Below are 27,159 nucleotides of genomic sequence, written 5' to 3' on the forward strand. Positions count from 1 at the left end.
CAAATGTTGGTTCGAGAGAAGCACGTCTTCACTCTTAGTCTTCACGGCCGCCTTGTGGTAAGTAAAAGCTACTGCATCATTTCTGCCTTTTGCATTGGATTGTTGAAAAGCACAGGTTGATAAACCTTTAAAATGAAGAGGCAGCGTGCAATAAATGGTTTCAGTATTTTAATGCAAATGTGAAACGTCTCTTTGGATGTTTGAACAAATCTAGAAAAAGTATGGCTTCATCTTGACTACATGTGTATAAAACGTATTTAAATATTCAGTAAAAACAGCAAAATAGCTAAAAATCACACTTTTAAATTTTTTTTTCATTAAAAGGCTAACATTTCACAGCAATGTGGCAGAAAAAACCCTTCTGGAGGCAAACCATCTGCTTTGAGTTCCAACATAATAACGTTTAACATTGACAAGCAACAGAAACAGATTCAAAACGATGCATGTGAACAAAACGAAAATGCCTCTCACTAGCAACATGTGTCTGCAAGCAGCAAAAGGATGTATTATAACTCTAAACACTACATCTTTCAATTAAAAGGCCAAACTTTGCATATAGTAAGAAAACATTATTCTCTGCTATCAAAAACGTGTTGGATTTAATGGAGTTCTGATGATAGTTTCAGCGAGTTGACTTCTATGATCTGCTGCAGGATGTTGTCTACGTCACTGGTCTCCAGGCTGATGCCCGCCAGGTCCAGCTGGGGCAGGAGGGCTGTGAGGAGCACCACCACGTTGTTACGGATAACACGCAGATTCTCCTGGGAAGATCTGAAAAAAAACAGCTTCATTATTAAAACTATTCATAATTTAAGATGTTCAGGTGAAACAAAGATCAAAAACAATGTGTGAATCAGTGTGAGAAGACATGACTCAAATGTTTTTGGAGTAGTAATAGTGTTAGAAACAGTGAAGCGCTGGTAGAGATAGAAGCTGACTTGTCTAGAATACACACCTGTTGTCTTCACAGGCCTCGCTGTCCCCGACTCTCACCCTGCCAGGAGGTCCTGTCTTGTCCTTATTAGGTATGTTGTGCTCAGGCTGTTCTTTCGGCCCACACACAGATCTCTGACCAGCGAAGACCAGCCCCTGATGTCCTGGAGCCGGGTTCCTGGATGAAGTAGAGCTCTGATGCAGAGAAATGAGAGCACACGTTTGCTGTTAGTCTTTCATTTGAGATGAATAAGTCTGAGCAGATGGCCTAGAAAATAAACCTTTTTCCCTTGTGAAGCACAACGCTCATGTGTTGGTTTTTGATTCATCAAATCTCTAACACATATCTCCCTCTCGTATCTCAAACAAAGACAATTTAAATGTATTGGTTCATCTTATATCCTGCCTAACTTTAATGGATTATAACATATTGGGTGTGTAATAATCTTTCATGAGACATTGTTTCTGAATTTCCGTTTTCTTACCAACAATAAAAAGGTCAAAATGTGGCCTGGAAGAGACTTTGTAAGGCTTGTTTTTAGTCAACTATTGCCAGAAATGTCTTTGTTACTTTAGCAATTGTTGATGACTTGTGACCCCTATCGGCCAGTTAGGAAAATGTACAAGTCTGCAATCAATGAAAGTTAAACAAAGTAAATCAAATGTTTTTTTATCAATTCTGAATCACCAAAACCCACAAAAGGTTCTTAAGCATACATTCAAAAACATGCAAAAATAAATATTAGGCCTTTTGGTCCGGCAGTATGCAAGATTAGTTGCGGACAGTCAGATAGATAAACACACACAAGACTGAACACATAAATTAACCTAAACTATTGTGTAATAAACTCCTGACCTCAGCCGCGTCCGTCTGGCAGCCGACCGCTAGGCTGGCTGTGGATTCGGAGTGAGTCGTCATGGTGCCTTGAGTTGTCTTGGAGATCTCCAGCCCGAGAAGCCTGCGCACCTTCTGGGCCTCTTTCTCTAACAAAGCCAGCTTCTGCACATGAGCTTCCAGGTCAATCCCTTCTGAGGGTAGGGGTCGGCTCCAAGGGCCCTCGGTCCGACTCAGAGGAGAAACCATCACGGTCTGAGCAAGGGGGAGGGAGGGGTTCCAGGTGAGGCTGGTGGGGGGTCGCTGTGCCGCGTCAGATGGCTTCTCTACTCGGCTGCTGCTGCCCTTGGTCTTCTTTGAGGACAGTGTCTCAGGTCTCTGTGTTTGTTGTACAGGATTCATCTTTTCGGTCACGTCTTCAGGTTGCTGCTTCTCCATAAGATTTGTCTTATTTTTTACACAGTAAAATAACGATCCTGGTTTCCTTTTGAGGCTACAAAAGACAAAAGATAACCAATTTGTTTATTGACAATGTGAAAATGAACTTATTGAAAACTTAAAACATTTTTTTTAATAACACTAGATTTTATGTTTTTGTAAAAGTCATGTTAGCTTTGACCAGAAAAATAATGAAAATGGCAGCCAATACAGCTGAAGTTGATGTGGTTGTGGTGGTGAACACCATGCTATATAACTGTAGTTATCACTTTTTTTAACTAGCAGATATTTTGGTTAAAATGTGTGAAAATGCTCCATCCGCTTGCAATGTCCCATGAAAAAAAATAGAAGCTGAGAAATGTTGTTGTGACATTGCCATGGTTTGCATAACAGTGGTGTTCGGTTTGAGACAACACTAACCCAAAGAAATGAATGTACAATGCAAGTGAGTATATAGTTTACTACTTGGAATTGTACTAACATAATTATTTTCAAATTAAGAAACAACAATGGAGTCTCTTTCCTCAGGAACTTAAGATAATTGAAAAAAAAATGGCTAAAAGGAGGGAAAAACGTGTAAAACGTAATGAAGATCACATAAGTCTGTCACACAGCACAGATATAACATACCTTAATGTGGGCTCCTCTACTTTTTTCTTCATGTTCAATGGGCTCTCTTTATCTCCGAGCCTGAGATCATGAGTCTCACTTTGCGTGACTTGTGTTTTGTCTTTAATAACTGTGCCTCTTCCAACAGGCCTGCGTTGTATGACTGAACTTTGTGTCTGTACATCGTCATGTGTGTCTGTATAATAATCTGCCAGGGGATCTGTGCCCGTCGGATCTCGCTCTGCTGGTGTTTCCTCTGTGTGTTGAGTGCGTTGGCCTGCTGCTCTAGTGTCATCAGGTGTGTGTGTGGACTGGAAGGTGGGCTGGCTCGGCTCTGATGAACTGCGTGAGAGGATTTGATGTTGAATCGGTTGGTCCTGAAACTCAGATACCTGTGACAAAAACAAGCAAACACACTTACAGTATACACAATATATCGAGACGTTGAATAGCAAACGGCTACTTTCATCAATGGGAAAGTTGCCCAAAAGTTTTACAAACCTCCAATGACTTTTCTCGTTTTCTTTTTTTTGGATGCTCTCTGCAGGGAAAAATAAGAAATGAATGAGTTGAGAGGGCAGATTATCTTCAAGTTATATACTGTATATATTTATTTGATTTTACATTTTTGCCCTAGCTCCAGTTGTGCTTACTGCTCCAAAGCCTTTTGACACTTGAGATGTATAGGAAAGTTACAGTGTACCACAATAACAGCCAGAAAATATGAAAATATGACTAGCTTATTTCTGATTGGCTGTGTTGTCTCCACTTGCTAGGGTGATGATCTGTTACTAGGGAAGTGGTAATAGCACTGGACCAATAGCAAGTGGCACATCGCAGCAATACAAAAGTGTATAGTTTAGAACATTTTGTCAATCTTTTAATATATTTTCAACCGTTAATTAACTTAAAATTCTGCTTGTAAGTCTATTCGGTGATAAGAAGCTATCTAAGTTAGTTAGCTAGTTGATAACACTAATACTATACCACTAATACATCATTAACATCTATTAATTAATGTATTAGATGTCAAAAAAGTTTGGGATTTCAAATAGAAAAGTAGCTAGGAAGAATAATATGTATTTGAATTTACTGTAGTAAAGTAACAAGGCACAGTGTTGTGAAGAACTGACTGCTTTCTCATTTCAGTCCGTCTCCGTTGATCACTGTCAGAGCAACTCTATACCACACAGTCGCATGAACCGGAAATAAGAGTGTGAAACCGCCAGAGGGAAACCACAAAATGGCACGTGAGAAAATACACACACATGCTTTCAGGAAGAGAAGCTCTGTTAAACATCTGACCATGTACAAGTTCATCTCACAATTTAGAGAGGTCTGCAGAAAAGAAATGAGAATTTACTGTTTCTTGTGGTTTTTCTGGTAGCTGGGTGTTAACATCTCCTCGCTGTCTTCTGCTTCCTCTGGTGAAGAGCAGCTTCTGAAAGACCAAGAGACATGTATGAGCAAGACATGTATGAGAAACTCAAAGACACACACTTTTCCGTGTTTAGGTTAGACAGATTAAAGTAGGGAGGTTTTGCATCTTGTAAATGAATTAGAGCGATAAGCATGTTATCATCACTTGTTTATTTTTGAGCATTTAAAGACTATATTATAGACAGTACAGGTTTGAGAAGGGGATGCTTTTGCCTAAACATGTGACGCATCAAGCTCTGTCCTCATTTATACGGATATGTTTTAAAAGTCTCCTATTATGCTATTTTTAGGCATATATTATGGGTCTCAGATATATAAAAAAATATAAAAAACATGTCTATGATGTGTTTTGCTCAAAATACAAACAGATCATGCATTTTAGACATCTCTCATATCCCTCTGTTTCAGCAATTAGCTTCGAAAAAAGAGGAGGGGGAGCTTGTGCCTGCTCAGAATTCTACGAGATAAAGCTAAATGCTGCCGTGATTAAACGCCATAGCATGTTCCAAACCACATCAAGGATTATTTCTGAAACAGTATGGAGCTCAAACTATTTCTCTCTTGAGGGTTTACCACAAGGTGAGTTCCTTTTTTTATGTCCTGCTTTTTTACACATACTATCTCCAGTATAGGTTAGCTCTGTACCGCCGTTTTTAGGGATTTGGGTACGGAGGAAAAGAGAGGGTTTTGTTTTCTTACACTTTGTGAGTTCCCTGACACACCGGGGACACATATTTATGTATAAAAGACATCAAAAAGTGCATTTTGCATGATAGGACACCTTTAAATAGATTTTCCTCTATGCTTCCACCTCTTCAACATGTAAACATAATTTTAGGTCACTAAGAAATTATTTACTTTTGTGTCGACTTGTAAAACAGTTACTTTTGGAAATAATGATGTAATCTCCTTAATTTGTGATAAATAGAATATGTTGATGATATCTCTCTTAACATTTGAAGTCATATGTCCAATCAAAGGACAGCAATAATGAGGAATACACACCTGTAGCGAGGGTTGGGGTTCTGGCTGCAGTTCCAGCTCTCAGGGATGGTGTTGTAATGACTTGACGGGACGCTTCTCCACTTCAGGCACTCTTCACACTGTAACCATATAGGACCCCTGCAAATACAGAAAGACAGGGATTTTTAATGTCAGTAGACATAAAGCTGGCATAAGAGGGTTGAGTTATGTCAGAACAAATTCATTTCAGTAAGTTTATATTAGTATACAGGAAGGCATCTGTTCCAAAACTACATAAAATACACACATATTTCACATTGTTTTGTACGCTATATAAATAATGATCAATAACTATAAATAATGGCTTCCGGTTGACCGCGGGAACGAAATGGCTGCGTGAGTCTTGAGCTCCCCGACAACATCCCACTATTGTTACACATTAAGTCATTTCACGGCGAATTATCTGTTGGAAAGCTATAAGAATGCCGGAGGCAAAGGGAAAATCGACTAAAACGTTGAAAGATGAAGATATTAAATCCATCGCCGAAGTGGTGAGGACCTTGCTACGTGAGGAGCTAGATGCTAGCCTCGATCGAGTAGCTAACAAGATTGATGCTATGCACTCAGAGCTAGCAACTGTAACGACAAGGATTACTTCAGCTGAAGGAGAGCTGGATGCTTTGAAAAATAGCTCTAAGAAAGATTCTACAGTCCTTTCCACCGTTCAAGAAAATATGCTGGGTTTCGAACAGAAGATAGCGGATCTTGAGGAACGTAATAGGAGGTGCAACATTCAGGTTTATGGTCTACGCGAGGACGCGGAGGGTGATGCCCCAGTGCAGTTTCTGGAACGCATGATACCCACTTGGTTCCCCGCTCTGAAGCAACTTAAACCTGAAATAGAGCGTGCCAACAGAATCTTCCGCGGCGGTCCCCCTATGGAGGGAGAACGGCCCCGGGCTTTTATCTTCTGCTGTCTACGCTTCTCCACACACCAAGCTATCCTCCGTGAGGCGAGGAAACACCCCCCTTCAATCGGCAACAGAGCTCTCCGCTTCGCTGCTGACTTCAGCGATTATACAGCTAAACGCCGAAGAGCATTCTCACGGGCTATGGCTTTGGCACGGGGAAAGGGAACTGATGCTTTCTTGATTTACCCTGCCACTCTCAAGATTAGAATGGGTTACTCCACTCATCTCTTCGCTTCAGCCGTGGATGCGGAGCGGTTTTTGGAGAAGCGCCCTTCTCCTGGTCGCCTCGTTGACGTCCCGGCGGAGCTGGGAGAGGAGCAAGCTGCATCGATGACCATTTCATAGAGATGGCAAATCCGGATCCTTTTACGGACTCAGGGTCTTCTGAGTCAGTCATTGAAGAGATCCGGATCATACGAGTCATTTGAGTCATATGAGTCAGCATCACCAAGACCGTAGAAATCCTATCGGTGAAACCGAAAACTTGTTGCATTTCACGAGCATATTAAACTGACGTTATATTAACCTCCGCTACAGTGTCTTTTGCTTTAATAAAACATGTTGATCACAAAAAAAGGGTTATTTTGCGATTTGGCGAATCTGAGTCTGCTGTTAGACTCCTGCATGACGACGAGTCTGCTGGATCTCTGGATCTGCTGCTATATGGTTACGGCTCTGAGTCCGCACAAGTCTGCTGTGTTTTGCACAGTGAGTCAGGATTTGCGAATCTCTGAGTCTGCTGTTGACTCCTGCATGACGACGAGTCTGCTGGATCTCTGGATCTGCTGCTATACTGTATGGTTACGGCTCTGAGTCCGCACGAGTCTGCTGTGTTTTACACAGCGAGTCAGGATTTGCGAATCTGAGTCTGTGAAGTTCCGCTGACTAACTCTCAGGCTACTGGTCTCTCTCGATCATTGTCCTGGATTCACGGATCCCGCGATTTTGATTAAGTCCATTATGTTTCCGGCTCTAAATGAAGTTTCAGTGTAGACTTCTAACAAAATTGTCATGTTGTGCAACAGGCGTGTAATAGCTGCATTTCCAATACGGATCTTACTTGGCAAAACGTTTATTTTGAACATAGCACACAAAAAGAAACAAACGATGACAAATGATAGAAAATTGCAAAACAGTTAGAATATATAAAATGTCTTAATTATACAATTATTATTATTAAATTAAAACACAATTGTGCAAAATTTGCTTTAGTAAAGGAACATATTAAAATAACTATATACATATAATGCAAAACACCTATTTTTTTAAATGCACACACAAAAAAATCAAGCATATCTTCACCCAGTATCTCCACCCATGATAAAATAACTATGAAAAATAAGAAATTAATTAAAATGAACATATATACATATTTGGGTCATGAAAACAGTGTGTATGTAGATCTAATCATATTTTAACCTAACCTAACCTATTTTCTCATGGACTGCGTAATCATTGCAATACTGGTGTTTGTATGTGTTAAGTGTGTAAAGTCGTGTCTTTTGCTTTAATAAAACACGTTGATCACAAAAAAAGGGTCATTTTGCGATTTTGCGAATCTCAGTCTGCTGTTGACTCCTGCATGACGACGAGTCTGCTGGATCTCTGGATCTGCTGCTATACGGTTACGGCTCTGAGTCCGCATGAGTCTGCTGTGTTTTGCACAGTGAGTCAGTATTTGCCAATCTGAGTCTGCTGTTGACTCGTGCATGACGACGAGTCTGCTGGATCTCTGGATCTGCTGCTATATGGTTACGGCTCTGAGTCCGCACGAGTCTGCTGTGTTTTGCACAGTGAGTCAGGATTTGCGAATCTCTGAGTCTGCTGTTGACTCGTGCATAATATAGCCGCGGGAGCCGGGTGCTGGAGGAGGGGCTGCAACATGTTACTGTTAATCTCTCCCCACTTTTGGCCACACCCCCCAAGTAAAATGTTTTCCCGGCCGCAGCTATGCTCGTGCACATGACGAGTTTGGATCTCTGGATCTGCTATGCTATTACGGTTAGGAGCCGTAACTTACGTCAGCTCAGTTATATCTGCTACATTTATTTTTGATATGTTCTTGAAGTTAAGTTACTGTCGGTCTGCTAGTTGAGTTACTATATTAATCATTTAATGATTCATAGATCCCTGGCTGTACATTTACATTGTTTTTTATGAGCATGTATGGATATGTATATTTGAGGATGTATAGATTTAATTTCATTATTTTGATATACGCACTATTATTAGATGTTATTACACATCTTTAGCAGTTTTTGCTATCCATGTTAAATTTGTGAGACCTGCTAATTAGATTTCATGGCTTCCTACTAGCACATTTTTCGGGTTGATGTTAACATGGGATGTTGTTGGGCTCAATTCTGTATAGCCCTTGGTTCTTATTCTGGTTGCGGACTGTTTGGTTATTTTTGTGGGAGGGCCGGTTGGGGGTGTAATGGCCTCTCTTTTTTTTGTTTTGCCATATGTGTGCATATTTGTTTTTTTGTTGTTTTTTTTACGTTTTTGCTCATGGGTGTTTTGCGGGTGGGCGGGATACCTCAGGTCCTTTCGACAATTTCTGTGCATTCCTTTTATTATTATACTGGTACACACTGCTCACCTTGATAAATGGCTCATTTAAACATATTGGTTTAGAATACGGGGGGCCTTAACGCTCCACATAAACGCACCAGTGTCCTAGGCTTGTTGAGGAGTAAAAAGGTGGATTTGGCATTACTGAGTGAAACTCACCTTCTGAAGACTGACGCGGGAAGACTGGCTGACAAATTCTATCATGTCATAGCATCTTCTTCTGCAAGTACTAACATCCGGGGAGTGACCATAGTGGCTAAGCGCAATTTAAATATAAAAGTTTTAGATGTATGGACAGACACAACAGGCCGGATAACTATCGCAAAAGTCAAATGTTCTAATAGGAAAATTGCGCTGGTCTCAGCATATGCTCCTAACTCATTTGAGGGAGATTTCTATAATGTGCTCAATGCCGCCATTTTAGAGTTGACAGACTACTAGTTTATAGTGGGGGCCGATTTTAATGCTGTATGGGACCCAGCTATAGATAGATCAGGAGCCTCTGAGACAACAGACCAAAGGAGGGCTTCTTCCGCCCTGCGTGCGTGGACTCACGAAACAGGGCTAGTGGACCAATGGCGCCTGATTAACCCCTCTTCGAAATACTTTTCTTTCTTTTCCATCTTCTCCCGCTTATCCGTGGTCGGGTCGCAGGGGTAGCAGTTCCAGCAGAGAGCCCCAAACTTTCTTTTCCCTGGCCACATCAACCAGCTCTGACTGGGGGATCCCAAGGCGCTCCCAGGCCAGAGAAGAGATATAATCCCTCCACCTGGTCCCAGGTCTACCCCTTGGTCTCTTCCCAGCTGGACGTGCCTGGAACACCTCCCTAGGGAGGCACCCAGGTGGCATCCTAACTAGGTGCCCGAACCACCTCAACTGGCTCCTTTCGACGCTGTATTGTTTTGTAATTTGTGTTGTGATTGTACATTGTAATTTACTAAATGTGTGTGAATAAAAACATTTGATAAAAAAAAAAAAAAACTATAAATAATCCTCAGCGTTTTTGCAGCTTGGAGCAGCTAAGGAAGCATTGTCTCTCTAGTTTCAAGCTTTGGAAAATACAACCTATTTTCACTTTCAGTTGAACAAGTTCCTACATGAGTGGGTTATCTTCTGTATCGTCACTATGTATAGAGCTTGTCAAACTTGAACTCGTTATTTAACTCCCAAAGGCAGTAACAGTTTTGATTACAGATTTATAGCCGGATGAATCAAATGAACCAAATCCGCCCATAAGAAGCACAGCAGAAAAGGTAATACTGTATGTTTTAAACGTTTGAAATAATACGTTTTAAGTGCCTTTTAATGTATTTTGGAAGACATAAGGACAAAGATTTTCTGTCAGATAAAAACAACACTCACTCGTCAGAGTCAGACTGGTCTTCGTTTTCATTTCTTTCCACAGCCTGAAACTCTCGCTCTCTGGCTTTCTTCTCTGTCACCTCTTTCCAGTAGTCGTTCAGTTTTAGGCCCAAAGCACCTAGGGTGAGTCTTGAGAGGAGAAAATAAAAAAAGGCATTGATATTTTTTTAAATATTTCTCTCAATAACAATTACACAACAGCACAACTGAGTGTAATATGAAAATGTTTCTCTTAAATAAAACATGTCAAAACGTGCCTTTAAATATACTGTGATAATTTCCAGCCTCAACACTGGAAGGAAATGGAAGCAGCACCAGACAGAGCAGCATGAGTTGTTGTGGCTTTTTCCTCATAACTTTGTAAATGCAGTCTGTAATCAAATGTTCTGCTCTAATCTGCCATATGGCAAAAATCAACCTAAGCAGCTATTTAATTCTATAATGCTTGCTGTATAAGCACAAAGCTTTTTATGCGTCTTTATTTTGTACCTGTATTCTTTGGTGTATTCAAAGTCTTGCTTGTTGTGAGCAGGTTTGAGGAAGTTGCACTCAATGACACCGATGACCCCGACTCCTGCCCTTTGACCTGAAGCCTGGAGGGATGTGGGAAGTGAGATTTAAGCAGAGGCAGATATTCATATAACTACATTTGGAACAGAGAACTGCACCTGCCATGCGTGTAACTTATAGATTAATCCTTCTCCTCTACCTTCAGCTGGCAGCCCACTTTCTCGTAGGCTTTAATGAGTCGGTTCCTGTGGTACATCATGATGCCACAGTGCTCTTTGTCTTTCGGGTTCAGCCCAAACGTCACCTTCACCTTGTCTTTCTGACACAGACCAGTCAAGGTTAACAACACTGGCAGGTTCCAGAATAAGGTCAATAAATACATTTCAAGCTAAAGATTTGAGTCAGGAGCAGAAGCAAATCATTTATATACATAATATACTTATTCAGACAATTATTACCAGCTTTCAGTACTCAGTCCTAAGGAAAACTTGACTTTGTACCAAAAAAAGTGTTTATCTTTTAAGATGGATTTTAAATATAATATACTGTAGTTGTGTATTAGCATGGCCTATACTGCCTTTTGTTTATTTGAGTGGGTGAAATCAGTTTTCAACTTTTTTTTGGTGAAAACTGTCAGACATGTCTTTCCATTTCAAAGGTTGTGCATTTGAACATAGAAATGATGTAGAAAAACTGTTTGAATTGAAATGTTCCCCTCTCAAACACCTCCCAGCAACATGGGAGGTGTTTTTCATCAAAAGCACCTAACTTGCAACTTCCTGTTTGCATATGAATAGAGCCACAGAAATAGATAACATGGCTTTATACTGTTTATACCTTTTTGAATGGAAAGGATACGCTGAATTGGGGTTTGTACACGTCATGCTCGATAAATTTCAGCCTCTTCGACACCAGCTTAGCCAGAATCTTCTTCCCCCTCAGTATGATCTGTGTCCTCGGCTTCAGATACAAGATACTGAGGTAGGCCTGACACACAGAGGAACAGAGGGAGAGAGTGACAAGAAGTTAGTCAGTCTTGAATAAGTTCAACAGAAAGCCAATAACATCTCAGAATAAAAACTCAAAGATTGTGCACTCTTCTTAAATGAATATCAACCCCTCCCCTATGTCTGGCTCTGACATTTCAAATGTAAAACATACAATTTATTTCTTTTTTCTGACACCATCACTTAAAGCAGGGGTCGGCAACCCGCGACCTGCATGCGGCCCTTTAAGCCCTCTGCTCTGGCTCCCTTGAGCTTAGACAAAAATAAGAAGGAAATAAAATAAAAGTATTTGTAGGACTATTTATATTTTGTTGCATGGTTGAAAATGTTTCGTATCTTGTATTTTGAGTTGAAACTGTGACACATAAATAAAAAACAAAACGGTTTTATCCTGCTACGGTCCCGCGCGAGCGCCTTTTCTTGGAGGCGAATAACCTGACCCGCGGCTCGATGAGCGAACTATGGATAAATCAAAGAAAAGTACCGGAGGAACACAGGATTTAATTCTGCGTGGACAGAGTTATATGCTTTCACAGCAAACGATGCTGGTTTACCGGTATGTTTGATATGTAGAGAGAAGTTGTCAACGGTGGTGCAGCCTTTACATATCGAGGAACAACAAGGGAGAGGAAGACAGCTGACGATCTTCAGTCATAATTCAATGGGGTATGTAATTTATTTCAGAAAACACTTTTTGTTATATTCCATGGAATGCTCTTAACGTCCCGATAGCAATGAATATATTAAATGCTTTGACAATAAATACATACAAAAATTAATCTCTGGAAGCCGTAGCGCTGTAAAAAGCACCACCAATCATCTGAGCCAGCCCGGCTAAAATAACTGGATGGCCTACCTGCCTGTCAGCCTTCCATCTGTGCACAAACTTATCTCGTGCCCTCATTGGTCATGTGCACGTTCGTGTGTGTTGGAGGAGGGACTCTGTAAGAAAGTCTGAAGGAAGAGGCATGTTTTCTGGTTGTGTACTTTCAAATTCTAGCGCACTCGAGCTGGTTTCTCCATTCTTACCTACCCTACCTTTAACTCTTTTTAGGGTGCAGCTATATATTTTATTTATTTCAAACTGTATTTTTTGTCTGATACAACAATAAAAAACTATGAAATATGTTTTGCGGCTCCAGACAAAAAAATGTTTTGGAAAAAGGAGCAAAATGGCTCTTTCGGTCAAAAAGGTTGCAGACCCCTGACTTAAAGGTAGGGTATGTACGTTTGAGAAACCGGCTCGAGATCGCTAGAATTTGAAAATACACAACCGGAGAAAATCTGCCACTTCCTTACAGAGCCCCTCCTCCAACACACACGAACACGCACATGACCAATGAGGGCACGAGATAAATTTGTGCACAGATGAAAGGCTGACAGGCAGGTAGACCATCCAGTTACTTTAGCCGGGCCGGCTAAAATGATTGGTCGTACTTTTTACAGTACTACGGCTTCCACAGATGACATTTTTTGTCAAAGCACTTAAAGGTAGGGTATGTGCGTTTTAGAAACCGGCTCGAGATACACTTTTTGTTATATTCCATGGAATGCTCTTAACATCCCGATAGCAATGAATATCTTAAAGGGCCCATTGCATGGTCCTTTCTACTGATCATAATACCATTGTTGAGGGATATTACAATAGAAAAATACTGTGCAATTTTCCAAACTCAGATTGGTTTCTCATACATTATCTCTGTATAGTATGAGTTTTCACTCCCTGTGCTAAACGGCTCGATGGAGTTCCTGCCCCCACCCTCCTGTGCGTCCAGTGTGCTCCGATTGGTCAGCTCTGCCACTCTGTTCTGATTAGTCAACCACCAGAGAGGCTCTGCCCCTGTTGACATCTGCCGTAAAGTAGTTTAGCGGGTACTTAGCAACAGCAATACTAGATTTGAGAATCGATAGATAGAGTTATATAGATACATAGATAGCTTACATATAGCATACAATGGCGTATGGAGCATACAATTTCGAACCTCCGTTCGATCCTAGAATAGACCAAATCGCGAGTCTTGCCTCGCCGTTCACTAGAGCAGACCAAACAGTGTCATTGTGGTACGTTTTTATCTAGTATATGTCTTACATTTCAGATGTCATCAGATGTACCTACAACTGTTGTTATTTAGGTGCCGTTGTGGAAACTGCGCTTTGATGCCAAGTGACGGAGAAAACGTGTGCTGCAATAGCATAAGAAAGGTAGCCTAGCTTAGTTACATTATGTCGGCAGCTAGCTGAAAACACCAACAGTAGCACACATATACCAAGATATACAGCATACATATTTTTCAAGTCAATAGACTATTATATGCACTTGTATTACTTCCTTAGTAATTGAATGTTTATTTTGTAAACCTTTCCCATAGTTGGTTTAATTGCTAAACGTCTTACCTTCATAGGTTGTAACACGCATGCTGCAAGTTCCAGAACCCATTAACTGCATGGTTGACCAGAGCCTAACTGCTTGAACCCATACACCCTGCAGAATCTCCACAATATTTATAAATACAGTTTCGGACCTTTGACAAATACAACGGAAGAAAAGTAAGTTATTGTTACCTGTAATAAACTACTACCGTTTGATGAAAAATCAAATCATGGTTTGCTATATATGAATGATATGTTATTGGAGCAAATAATTCAGGAAAGAAAGGCTACTAAGTATTTCCATCAAACTTTATTTTTACAAATGTACAAAATGTGTGAATGTATATTTATACACTGTACATCATCCATTCCTATCCTGATAGGCATTTTCGATATCTTGCGTATCGCAGCTTTGTAAGCTGGTGCTGGGGATATTTAGGGCGAGCCATCAGAGTGGTGATTCCGTCGTGTGTTGTGCTCCGGATCCGCCAGGAGTTTCCAGATCTGGCTGGACAATATGTAGGATTTCGACCTCCTTTGGGGGAAAACGGGAGAAACGGCTGACAATCATTTCCTCCTTGGGGGGCCTGTCAAATTGAGTTGACAGGTCCTCTGGGAGGTGGATTCGTTTCAGCTCGTCCACAAAGGGTGTAGGGTCCAGAAAGACTTTGTGAAACACAAGCCTCGGCAGCTCATCCACTGTTACATACTCCCCCCCTTTTGTCGTCCTCTTTGTTCTCTCTGTTGTGCAGGTACACCTGGCTCCGCCTTCCCCAGGTGTTCCCAGTTGTCACTCAGCCGAGCTTGGCTGGCCAGGTGTTGCCAATCAGCCGAGCATAAAAGAGGAGGCTGAAGGAGAAGGAGGAAGCCGATCACTACTCCGGATGTCTGCTGTGTCAGAGCTCTTTTGCCTTTTTGTTGTGTTTCCTGGAGGACGTGTTAGTATTAGGTTTTCACGGCTTTATTTCTCCCGTTAGGTTCTGTTGGATTTTGGGTAGCGGAGGAAGGCTCTGGATCCTACGGCCCGTGGTGTGGTTGGCCCAAGTCCCCTCCGTCTGTTTGTTTGTTTTACCTGTCCTCCAGTGGAATGATTTAGTATTGTGGCAATAAATGTATGATCACAGTTTAGTGCCTACGTGTTGTGTACTTTTGTTTTATGTTGCGGACTGCCTCACGAGCCACTACTATTGAGTAGGGAGGCGGGTCCTAACATCCACATAGACTGAAAAAAAGCATTGTATAAATAATTTGTTATTGTTATTCACTTTTTGTATTTAATGTAATACTTTTATTGTTCATTGTATCTTTAATCATTTGAAATGTAAGTTCTGTTAATAATAATAAAAACAAATATTTCACAACTTACTGTATGTAGGGTCGTTCTTAACAGGCTTGACCGTACACTCTCCCCTCTTTGATTTTGGATAAACCAATTTGAAGACAAGTTTTCCTGCAGCAGTTGTCGCTTGGTCACGCCCAGCATTCTCGTTGTGATGCATTGCTGCTAGACACAACCTATAGAATAGCAAAATAAAATGAGACTTTGTGTTATGACAGAATAAAACCCTCATGCCACTAAACAGTGACTGTGTTATAAGATGCTACAGAATAAAGTATACAGTGTATTACCTGCACAACATTCCAATGAAGGGGAAAACCACATTTTTTGGGGTAAAACACAGAATTAAGTTGTGGAAGGACTCCAGGGATGAGGTCTGGGTGATGGCTTAGCTTTAGCACATCTTTGAGAACTCTCTTGTTGGTGAGTATCGTTTCAACTCTGGCGAGTGTTATTGAGCCTTGAGTAAAATGACAAAGACATTAGGTAAATCACCAGCACATTAGAACATTACAACAATAATTTGCCATAACAACAATGTTATATTTACATTCTATATTGTTGATCTTATGAAGGAAGTGAAATATTGAACTTACCACCTTTTAGGTAAGGTTTATTTGCATCGCTTGCGGCTCCTACAGGATGTGTGCACTTGGGGAACAGGGGGTCATCATGCACGTGAACGTTTTGTAGGTGGTTGACCAGTGACGTCCACCTTGCCACCTTCTCCGGCCCCGAGGTTGTGCTCGTCGCACTCCAGTAGACATGGTTTTTTATGCTGCGCAGCCACCTCTTCAACTTCGTGTCACAGTCCTTGTTCTGTGTAAGTTTCAGAAGTTTCTTGGACAAACCTGATAAAAAAAAAGCACATGCACAAGTTAATATTCAAGTCATAGTGTGGAAATGACGTGCTGTGATGGACAACATTCAAGGGTGTGGTGGAAATTCCACACTTCATATATCATCAACCATAACATACATATGATAATTGCCTGTCAGTGCGACACCCTTCTGTCTGAAAACATTTCATAGCCAGGAAACCTCCATACATATTCATATCACTGTAAATTCCCATTCTAAAGAGTACTCACATTATCCTAGGATTAGTGATACGATACGTCGCATTCTTCTACAGTATCATCAGGGTGGTAACTCGAACCCAGAGTCTCCTCAAATTCTGTCGACGTCTCTGCTTGTTCCTCCTCCAACTCCAGTCGAGGTCTCTTGCGAGGTCCCAATCCTGGGCCCTTTATTGGTGTAGAGCAGTGGTTCCCAAACTTGTTGTGCCCAAGGCACACCAAAGGACAAGTAAAAATCTCAAGGCACACCTATTGTGCAAAATAGCCCTTAACACGTGTTATCACTCATATCATGTAAAATATCTGTAAACGTGCATAATTATTTACCAAATAAAATGTGACAAAGACAACTATATTACGAAATATTTCAGAAATTAATTTGAAACTTTATCAAATTAGGCTTCATCAAAGCAGCAACACACTCATTTAAACCAGACAGGTCACAAAATTAAAAATGAGGCAAAGGAAACTCAGCAGAAATGCAGCACAGAGAACTGTATATGCAAGGAAGCTGCATTGTCCATGGTCCTGAACTACAAATTATAAATTATAAATGTATTACTTTAAAAAAAGTAATATATTACACTACTTCGTTACTATCTACATAAAGTAACTCGTTACTTTACTCGTTACTTTACTCGCCGAGCACGTACGAACTGCGCATGCGTGAGTGGCAATAACTATCCTTACCAGCAGGCGGCGGTAGTGTGTATTTGTCATTCAAAACAGGCAACAACCGGAAGACAGAGAAGAAGAACAGACTACATGATATAAACAAACAACAAATAGCGTGTGCTGTAGCTTCACTTTAGCATGTGTTCTTTGCAGGTGTTTGTTGAGGTTTGACGTGGTGTTTCCAGCAGTGGATAACAGCTTCTGGCCTGGACACAGTTTGCACGTCACCGTCACATTCCTGTCTATTCTTCGGACAAACTCAAAGTAATGGGCATACCTCCACCCCTCGAAAGTTATCGCTGACTCAGCCTGCCATGTTTATGCAGCACTGCACGTGGAGATGTGGATGCGCAAGTCACGCAGATTACGTACATATAAACCTACAAAGTACTGATAGTAAATTAAAAAAATAATTATTTTTGTGTAGTTGTATATTGCAATAATAACGTATGGTTGTCACAAAATCCCACGGCACACCGTTTGGGAACCACTGGTGTAGAGGACAAGGGGATTTCTGTGTAGGTGGAAGTTTTAGTGCCAACACTTTTGAAAGACACCGTGGCCTGGATGCCTGTTAATAAAAAGGGAAAAGTGCATAAATACTATGTACATTAGATAAGACACTAATACATTGTAAAAGGCCAACAACTTGTGTACATCTGACAGATTAATTCATGAAAAATGTACAAACTACAAACAGCACTGTATTTCTTGTAGTCAACATAACAGTATTTCTGTGATATACAATAATATCAAATAAGGTTTTATTTATAGAGCACATTTAAAAACGATTTTTGGTCGAGCCCAAGTGCTGTACATGTAATAAAAGCACAATTAAGGTAATGTATCTGTGATTTGTCAGTGTTATAGTCTACCTTTGCTTCTCACGTGTGCCGATTTCAGTGTTCCCCGGGCCAACTGTGTAGCAACAGAAATGGCGGACACTTTACATTCCACTGTCTGTGTTCCCACAGACCGTGTCTCAACCCTCTGAGTTCCCACACAAACAGTCTGTTTGACATCCGACTGTACTGAAGCTGTGGGTATTGTGTTCCTGCTGTGATGTACTCTAAGAAAGATACACATAGTATTCATACAATTAATTTTGTATCCGAGGAAAACAGTCAATTTCATAAAAGCAACACTTTTACAATTACAATGTTCTACAGATAGTCTGCTACCTTTTCCCATGTAGCGTAATATTTCAGACTCTGTGTAGCTCAGTAGCATAGCTGCTAGGACCGCCAACTTCAATGTAATTATGTTTGGCGACTGACCGTACGTTAAATCAGCCAGAGTATAGGCCTACTGTCTATGAGTATTTCGTGTGTGTTTGTAGACGAAATTCTCCAGCTATGATTATCTATCAGTAATCAACACAGTTAGCTTGCCAGCTAATATGCTAACCTAATATGCAGTTTAACAGCTAGTCTAGGCTTAGCAAGAACATCTTACAATTGCAATATTATAAAGTTAGTCTGCTACGTTCGGTCATTCATTGTAGCTGGCATGAAAACAATGTTTTTCATAACATCTCTAGGTTAGAGCTTCTAGCTTATTAATGGTAGCTCGGTAGAATACACGAACGGCAACTGTAATTACTGACCGTACGGTTAAATCACCCGGAGTATACTGTCTATGAGTATTTCGTGTGTGTTTGCAGACATTCTCCTGCTATGAGATACATGTAAGGCCATGTGCTAACATCAGTGTTGAGGTCTGGGAATGCTCGTTAGCCCTCGTGTTTACCTCGGTAGCATAGCATTAGCATAGCATTTACACAGTCGTGGTAGATACATTGTTTGTTTTAAACAGAATAAATACACAAACCACAATGAATACTTACAGGTTGTGTACCCGAATCTCCAACTGGTCCAAACAAAGTAGGAACAGCATGTGAAGTGACGTCATGCGGTGCAGCTACGTCACGCGGGGCAGGAAGTAAACAATGGAAACTGAGAAATCTCCAACGAGGCTTTTGGGGGAGGTCTTTTCTGTGTTAGAGTTTTACTCCCTACAGGGTGTACTTTGAGGGGTTTTGACTTTGCAGACTGTTTACATGCATGGACACCTTCATAGCACACAAGGAGACGGGTAATAACCGGAAAAGCATGCAATGGGCCCTTTAAGTGCTTTGACAAAAAATCCTTACAAAATATTTCATCTGTGGAAGCCGTAGTACTGTAAAAAGCACGACCAATCATTTTAGCCGGCCCGGCTAAAATAACTGGATGGCCTACCTGCCTGTCAGCCTTCCATCTGTGCACAAACTTATCTCGTGCCCTCATTGGTCATGTGCCACGTTCGTGTGTGTTGGAGGAGGGGCTCTGTAAGGAAGTGGCAGATTTTCTCTGGTCGTGTATTTTCAAATTCTAGCGATCTCGAGCCGGTTTCTCAAACTTACATACCCTACCTTTAAGATATTCATTGCTATCGGGATGTTAAGAGCATTCCATGGAATATAACAAAAAGTGTATCTCGAGCCGGTTTCTCAAACTTACATACCCTACCTTTAACATTCTATAATAACATTCTTATATAGGCCAATTAACGGTACATTATTTAAACTCTTAAAATGTTTATAATTGTTTTACACTACTTTTAATCTTATGCACAGGCCAGGCTCTGCTACAGCTCATCTAAAGATTTTCTTTCAACCTTGCTTATTTCAAGCAAGGTTTGCAAGAATAACTCATACCTTTCACTTTCAATGTCTAAATATCTGTATGTTTTCTTTTTTTATTGAACATACTCTTTTTAACATCTGTAGGTCTGAACTAAATGTAAATTAATGGAAATATTCTAATAATGATGGCCATTATCAAAGGCAAATGTTAATGTGTAAAGATAGGGCTGAGAGGCAGTGCTGCAGCAGCTTGTCTGGACGCCACAGAGTGCAAGTTGACGTATGGGTTGTGGCCTAAGCTTTAGAATATTTACATGATTTTTAAAAATATACATAAGAATTTATGTACAACGATATTAATGTGGATTTAAACAAAAACTGGGGCAGTGTTACCACAAGTACTGAAGAACTCCCTTACTTACACACACACACACACACACACACACACACACACACACACACACAACACACACACACACACACACCACACACACACACACACACACAACACACACACACACACACACACACACACACACAACACACACACACACACACACACACACACACCCACACACACCACACACACACACACACACACACACACACACACACACACACACACACACACACACACACACACACACACACACACACACACACACACACACACACACACACACACACACACACACACACACACACACACACACACAGTTTTCATGGCACTTGTATCTGCTGTAGGGGCTTACCCAGACCCTAACCACAACCACTCCATCTCTACCCTGAGTTTTACTCAAACCATCACCCTAACCACTGACTCTAAAATCATGCAAAACAGCTGCAAATATTCTGACAAGCCCTACTATCAATGCTATGAATTAAAAACTATGTATTTTTTTTATTTGGTGAATACAATTAGAACAATTAAAGGTGGGGTATGTAATTTTGGAGAAACCAGCTCGAGTGCGCTAGAATTTGAAAATACATATGTGGAAAAAATCTGCCCTTTCCTTCAGACTTCCTTACAGAGCCCCTCCTCCAACACACACAAACGCGCACATGACCAATGAGGGCACGAGATAAGTTTGTGCACAGATGGAAGGCTGACAGGCAGGTAGGCCATCCAGTTCTTTTAGCCGGGCTGGCTAAAATGATTGGTCGTGCTTTTTACAGTACTACGGCTTCCACAGATGACTTTTTTTTAATGTATTTATTGTCAAAGCATTTATATATTCATTGCTATCGGGATGTTAAGAGCATTCCATGGAATATAACAAAAAGCGTATCTGAAATAAATTACATACCCCACCTATAAATCTTCCTTTATGAGTTGAGAAAAATCTCTGGTGAATTATCTTTTAATCCCAATTTTTATGATGAGAAAGGCCAATGTGTAAACTGTTGTTCATGTTGCACTTGCACATCCTTGAATACTTTTTACACTGAGTATGTACTATAATCATACTGTATTTAATTGCTGCACTTTTAAACTATGCCACAATATAACTGTAATGAATACAACCATAAATACCAGCCAGAGTTCCCGTTAGAATATTTTTTCGCCGGTCAACATGTCCGTTAAAGTTTAAATCTTCCGGACAAAATGAGAAAAGTGCCGGTCAAAGGTCTTCTTTGTTATTTATTGTGCTTTAAAACAAATTGATATGATTGGATATTAAACAAACTAATGATAGTAGATTAACTACATTATTAAAAAGTGTACAGTAACTTACAATAACACGGGAATAATAAACGGAGCGCTCTCCCTCTCCTGACAGCCCGCCAGTATCATGCAGCTCGCGGATCAGTAATGAGTGACCCGACAGTAAAACTAAACATATCTATAACTAGTTACGGAAGTTTGAGAGGTCATTAAAATAGCTACGTGTGATATTCTAACCTGGTGTGTGTTTTGTTCCGCTCACCGCTGCATGTGATAAGCAGAGCAGAGCTGCGTGTCGACTCGTCAGCAGCAGCTGATCTCTCTTTCCCGTCAGATTAGACTACACTCGCGTTTATGTCCATATCGATCAGATCTAGCTAGTTCTAGCTAATGATATGACTACCTGCTTATCAAAAGACACCTAAACAATAAGCGTCGCTATGCAACTGGGTGAGGCCACAAAGTATAGCGCAGCATTATGCATTTGTTTACATGCCCACCGGAACCCTGAGGCATTACCAACAGATCAACGCACAATCAACCCATACAGGACATCTCTTTCTCCACATTAAGTGTTAGATATTATAATTGACTATTCTTGTCTGTCGCATACTCTTTTGTCTGTCACATAAATGGCGCAAGTTGCGCAACTGATGTGGTATTGCGCTAAACGGAAATTATTTTGAACGGACACTTTGACCGGAGAGATTTAGATTTGCCGGTCTTCAGCATATTTTACCGGTCGTAGTCCGGTAATTACCGGCTAACGGGAACTCTGATACCAGCCTTTAAATCAGTTGTACCGGACTGCAGGGACATAGCGGTACAAAACAGGAAGAGGGTGCTGTCTTTATCAGAAGAACCAGACCTTATGATGTTTCTAGGAATAACAGTTTAAACATCTTCAACAAGCTCCTCTGTGTTCGTAGAGATGGACCCACCCTGAGGCTGTAGTGCATGTCAGGAATGTTGTGTTCTGCTTTCAGGGAGCTGCTGTTCCTCACACCCTTCTTCAGCTCCGTGATATCAATCTCGGGCAAACGGAAGTCGGTCACATCGCTCTCAAATTCGATCTGTGTCTTGCCATCTTTGCCTCTTCAAGATAACACAAAGGAAGCTGGTATTAGAACAAGCAATGAAACATTTCACATCACTGCTAGCAGTCAGATTTTGAAGCCGTAAAACACAAAAGCGTTTAAATGTGTTGAGAGGTTTGTCAGAGTGCATCTCCTCACGATGGAGTTCAACCAGCACTCTTCTCAGTCATGATAAGTGCAGTACTAAGTAGCTAATGATAATGATTATGGTTGCAGAAGGAATTTTCTGCACACTTACTCTATTCGAGAAGTTTCTCAGGTCAGCTGATCACCTGCTCCTGAATGTACCCAGAACATATCAAAGCTGCTGCGGCCCCTCCTCATTAGACAGGTTCCTACACTGTCCGTTTCTAAATCCCGCTTTAAAACCCACCTTTATTCTTGTTTATTTTGTGTTCTTACCTTTATTTAGTTTTTTATGTGAGCTTTGCTATGAGATTTTTGATTTCTCTGTACCTGAAAGTTTTAAAGTACATCGCATAACTAATTAAATTGTAAATTATTGTATAACTGGGTGTTCTGGATGAACGACACCTGCCAGCAAAGAGCTCTTCTGCATGATGTATTAATGCAGGTGTGCTTCTCACTCTTCAAAAAATAGATGTTAATTAACTTTTTGAGTAATGGAGTGTAACCTTTTTCTTTATTTAAACCGTTTTTTTGACAGCTTTGCTGCCGCTTGGTATGAATATATTAAAACTCTTTTTTTTTTTTTTTTTTTTTAAATACTGGAGTTCAATAAGCCCCATTTTACTCACTATGGCCACTCTTGATAAGTGCAGAGTGCAAAAAGAAGAAGTTAAACGGAAGAACATCTGAGGAAGTGAACATGAACTGTTTCTCTATAACTACACAACATTTCCTAAGAAAGCAAACGAGGAAATATACATTCAAATAATTAAATTCAAATGTTCTCTGCTGTTCAGGAGATGATGATGGTATGCCTCTTTGTTTCTGAACGTGCTGTTTTGTATGTTTTTTTCTAAAAGAATGCTTAAACAAATTTCATGTACGAGTTCATGCTTATTTGCATGATTCTGTCTGAGTCTGTTTGCATACTCATCAATCTCTACATAAGAGCTAGCCTCACAGCATCGAGCAACAAACTCAACAACAGGTGTTTGGTGAGAACTCAAACTACTAAAAGAATAGTTTCAACATTTGTGGGTGTGTTCTTCTTGGCTATTTGAGAGGAATGAGATCCTTGATTCTACTCTCATGTCTGTCTGGTAAATATGAGGCTACAGCCAGGAGAGTTACCTTAGACATTTACTTTTACATAATTGTATCTGCCTATTTTATTGTATTCAGGTCACTAAATGTTTTTCTATATTATTGTAATTGTATGTAATTATTTAGTTTATAGTTTACACTGTTCTACTACTATTGTTATTGTAACTTTCAATTTCTGTTTTATACATTTTTTTATCTTTGTATTGGTTTGCATGCATTTGTCTGTTTCTTTAAGATTTGTAGTGTGTCTGTCAGAGAATTTACTTCAAAATACTGCTGCTGGTTTATAAAGCAGTGAATGCTTTAGGGCAAAAATACATTTCTGATCTTCTGCTACATTATGAACCATCCAGAAGTCAAAACTAAACATGGATAGGCAAAAAACTGCAGGTCAGCTGCACTATATCTAAATACTCTTAATGTTTTTCATTTTTGCAAAGCACTTTGATTGGCTTGTACAAAAAAGTGCTATAAAAATACTGTAAACTTGCCTTGTTTTACTTTCCACCTAAATTCAGCATGAGCAGTTGAATGATTCTGACCTGCGGATGTTCCAGATCAATATCTTGGTGCCTTTTTTGGAGAGAATGGAGTCGAAGTGTTCCTGTATCTCCTCCTGGGTGCTGACGATGGAGTGTTTGAGGATGGCTGCCAGGCTGGCCTCCGAGTCCTCCGTCACCACCAGAGACTGTAGTACCGAGTTAAGGTCAAGAGATAAAAAAGGTTTTGAAAGTGACAAACATGAGAAAAAATCTCTACCAACCACTGTGATTGACCAACTGTTTCATAAAGGATATTGGTTTGTTGGTTGAAGGGGACGATGGGGACAATGACAGCCTGGGCCTTGATGTTTTCCAGGTAGGTCTGAGACAGCATTCCCAGAGTCTGGCAGCCACCGTTCTTGGTGAAAATAAGAGCGTCGCGGCCGAGACGCATGGAGCCGGACTTGAAACCGTTCCCATACACACCGATGGCCTGATGACCGGCTCTCCCTGAACCCTTCTCTGTAAAACCAAAGCTGGAAAAAAGGATAAAAGGGAGAGAGAGGATATGAGGATGCATGTTTGTCTATAAAAAAGATAACACTAATGATTATTTTTATGATAGAATAAACAATCATTATTAATCCATACATGAGAGAAATGTGCAAAGGCCATTTTTACTTTTTTCCCCAGAGCAAAGGTGTCTTAATATTTCTGTTTTTTTCTAACCAGCTGTCTAAAACCAAGCAGAAATGCAGCAACTCTTCAAGTTTGCCAAGTTGAAACAACAATTGTTTAGCATTTAGGTTATTTACATACTTTAAGGATTAATGATGATACTTTTATCTGTTCTTATGTATGTACGTGTCAGTTGTGTGTTTATGTTTTTTTTTTTACTAAAGTGCTTTTCATTGTGTTCATGTGTTTCTGTGTGTGCTTACAGAATAATTGTATCTACTGTTTAATGTTTTCTTGTAATGACATCAACCTGCAAGGGACTCCAGATGAAAATGTGTCTTTATGGCTAATTCATGGCACATTTCATGTTAATTAATGAGCATTTTCCCATTTTAAATGAATAGATACAAATACGTGTGCTCTGTGTATCTACGTGTAGTTTACTGTGACATGTAAGTCCATGGGAAAATGTATGCCTGTTACAAAATGTGGTCTAAAAACAATGGTGAGTCACTCTCTGTGGTTTAAATACAGAAAAGAGGAACTCTATCAGTGTGTGTGTGAATACATGCAATACAATGTTTAAGATGCTTCAGGTTATTAAACCGTATTTACATGTCAGCTTCATGTCTTACCTGAGCATCTTGTGCAGTTTGTTGGGAGTCATGCCGCTACCGTTATCAGTGAAGGTAAAGCACAGGTGATCCTCTCTTTTAACTACATCTATCCAGATCTGTTTAGCGGACACCCCGGGATCAGATGCATTGTCTGGATCATGAGAGTAAGAAAGGAGATTAACAAGAGAGAAGAGACTGTCATTTAATCTGTGATGACATCCTAATAACACGATCAGCTGACAGTGAATAACCCCTCATTGCATAGGAAAACTTTTTGGGGACACAGAGTAACAACGAGGAGGTAGCTTGCTAAAAGTCACAAGAGAAAGTTGGATATTTAATTGTAATGGTGGTAGTAATAAACCACTGGTTTAGCTCTGAAATCCTTAGCTACCCGTCAAGCATTGCTTTGGATTAACACATTAACAAAAATAATATCCTAATTTCTTAAAACCTTTTTACAATACCACCAAAAATATGTCGTAATTCCTGCAGGAATAGTGAAATGTATATTTAAATATGATAATGCAACCTTAAACCTGCCCATGAGAGTTAGAATTACACTAGGACAATTGTTATAGTATATTACAGGGAGAGTATGCTGATTACACAGTGTTTGTTATTTTTCAAAAAAGTTCATGATACAATATAAACATCTAGTTCAAACCTACAGCAATACAAACAGTTTTGAAAATACTGTATCGTGAATCTATTGCTATGTTCATGCAATATACTGTAAATGATAACAGTTTAAGTTTAATCCTCCATGCAGCTGTTTTTAAACTTTGCTGTTGTGACTTTTTGTATTGCTCACCTAACATGTTGATCTTATTGCTAATCTCATATCTATGACACCTCCCTAAAACCTTTCATGATACAACTTTTTGTGGATTTTCTAATCTCTATTCTGAGAACCAGAGCTTCCCCTTTACAAACGTCATCGTTTTAAATATATTATAATGTCCACGTATACTGCCACTGACTCTTCCCTTGTTGTATCTTTCGAGTAGAGAAAGCAATGATGTCATTTAGCAGAGTAAATCAGTCTTACTGCTCTTCCTGTTGAAACCCAGCAGCCAACAGACTGTCAGCACGTCTGCAGGAGGCATGTCAGTGTTGACAGCTCATAAACAGAACTTTGGAGATACAAGTCATCTATAATTCCTGTGCACACTATTTGTCCTTTTGACACAGACATCTAAACAATATAATTATGCAAATGACCACTGTGCAAGTTATTTCATTTTTAGGAAGATTTTAAGGAAGATTATAACACACATTATAAATAGCTCACTCGATACCTAATAATATTATTATTACCATGCCACTCCCCTATACAGCCAACCGACACTGACAGCAGTAACAGCACTAAAGTCGTTGAGGTTGTGAAAGAGGAAGTCCATTAGGTCCGTTTTTAGCACAAACGCATATCTCACTCAGTGCACTGTGCTTGCGACGGCGTCACCGTGTTTGATATGAAACCATGAAAAGTTTCAGCAGTAACAAATACAAAAGCACCAGAGCAGCAGGTGCATGACACTTCAGTGAAATCCTAAGAGACATACCTATTAACTCTGCCACCGCGCTGAAGGGCCCGGTGTGACTGGTAGAGTTGCTGTTCAGGAAGGAAGGACTCATCTTGAAAATAAATACAA

At 40.2% G+C, this 27,159-nt stretch overlaps 1 protein-coding gene and 2 long non-coding RNA genes across 5 annotated transcripts in view; 1 reads left to right on the forward strand and 2 right to left on the reverse strand.

The window, feature by feature from the left end:
• Positions 1–153: 153 nt before the first annotated feature.
• Positions 154–27,159, reverse strand: part of zgc:152774 (uncharacterized protein LOC553526 homolog) — a 34,518-nt gene continuing 7,512 nt past the window's right edge. For 2 of the 3 annotated variants that reach the window (XM_034211877.1, XM_034211878.1), the window contains exons 3-18: positions 27,070–27,142; positions 25,523–25,655; positions 24,525–24,745; positions 24,270–24,417; positions 22,339–22,492; positions 11,473–11,622; positions 10,835–10,954; positions 10,615–10,718; positions 10,126–10,254; positions 5,261–5,377; positions 4,179–4,256; positions 3,317–3,356; positions 2,837–3,207; positions 1,790–2,261; positions 956–1,128; positions 154–771 (exon numbers count right to left, since the gene is read on the reverse strand). In XM_034211877.1, coding sequence (XP_034067768.1) covers positions 600–771; positions 956–1,128; positions 1,790–2,261; positions 2,837–3,207; positions 3,317–3,356; positions 4,179–4,256; positions 5,261–5,377; positions 10,126–10,254; positions 10,615–10,718; positions 10,835–10,954; positions 11,473–11,622; positions 22,339–22,492; positions 24,270–24,417; positions 24,525–24,745; positions 25,523–25,655; positions 27,070–27,142 — 2,655 coding nt within the window. In that variant the 3' untranslated portion in view covers positions 154–599. The remainder of the gene's footprint in view (positions 772–955; positions 1,129–1,789; positions 2,262–2,836; positions 3,208–3,316; positions 3,357–4,178; positions 4,257–5,260; positions 5,378–10,125; positions 10,255–10,614; positions 10,719–10,834; positions 10,955–11,472; positions 11,623–22,338; positions 22,493–24,269; positions 24,418–24,524; positions 24,746–25,522; positions 25,656–27,069; positions 27,143–27,159) is intronic. The other variant, XM_034211879.1, reaches the window with a different exon arrangement.
• LOC117543524 lies at positions 13,229–15,374 on the forward strand. The gene is made up of 2 exons (XR_004568575.1): positions 13,229–13,703; positions 14,045–15,374. It is a non-coding gene; the product is annotated as an uncharacterized LOC117543524 (long non-coding RNA).
• On the reverse strand, positions 14,308–16,742 carry LOC117543523. The gene is made up of 5 exons (XR_004568574.1): positions 16,443–16,742; positions 15,948–16,202; positions 15,642–15,811; positions 15,379–15,527; positions 14,308–15,234 (listed from the first exon to the last, which is right to left on the reverse strand). It is a non-coding gene; the product is annotated as an uncharacterized LOC117543523 (long non-coding RNA).

This window comes from Gymnodraco acuticeps, unplaced genomic scaffold (genome assembly GCF_902827175.1).
Source record: "Gymnodraco acuticeps unplaced genomic scaffold, fGymAcu1.1, whole genome shotgun sequence".
Classification (NCBI taxonomy): domain Eukaryota; kingdom Metazoa; phylum Chordata; class Actinopteri; order Perciformes; family Bathydraconidae; genus Gymnodraco; species Gymnodraco acuticeps.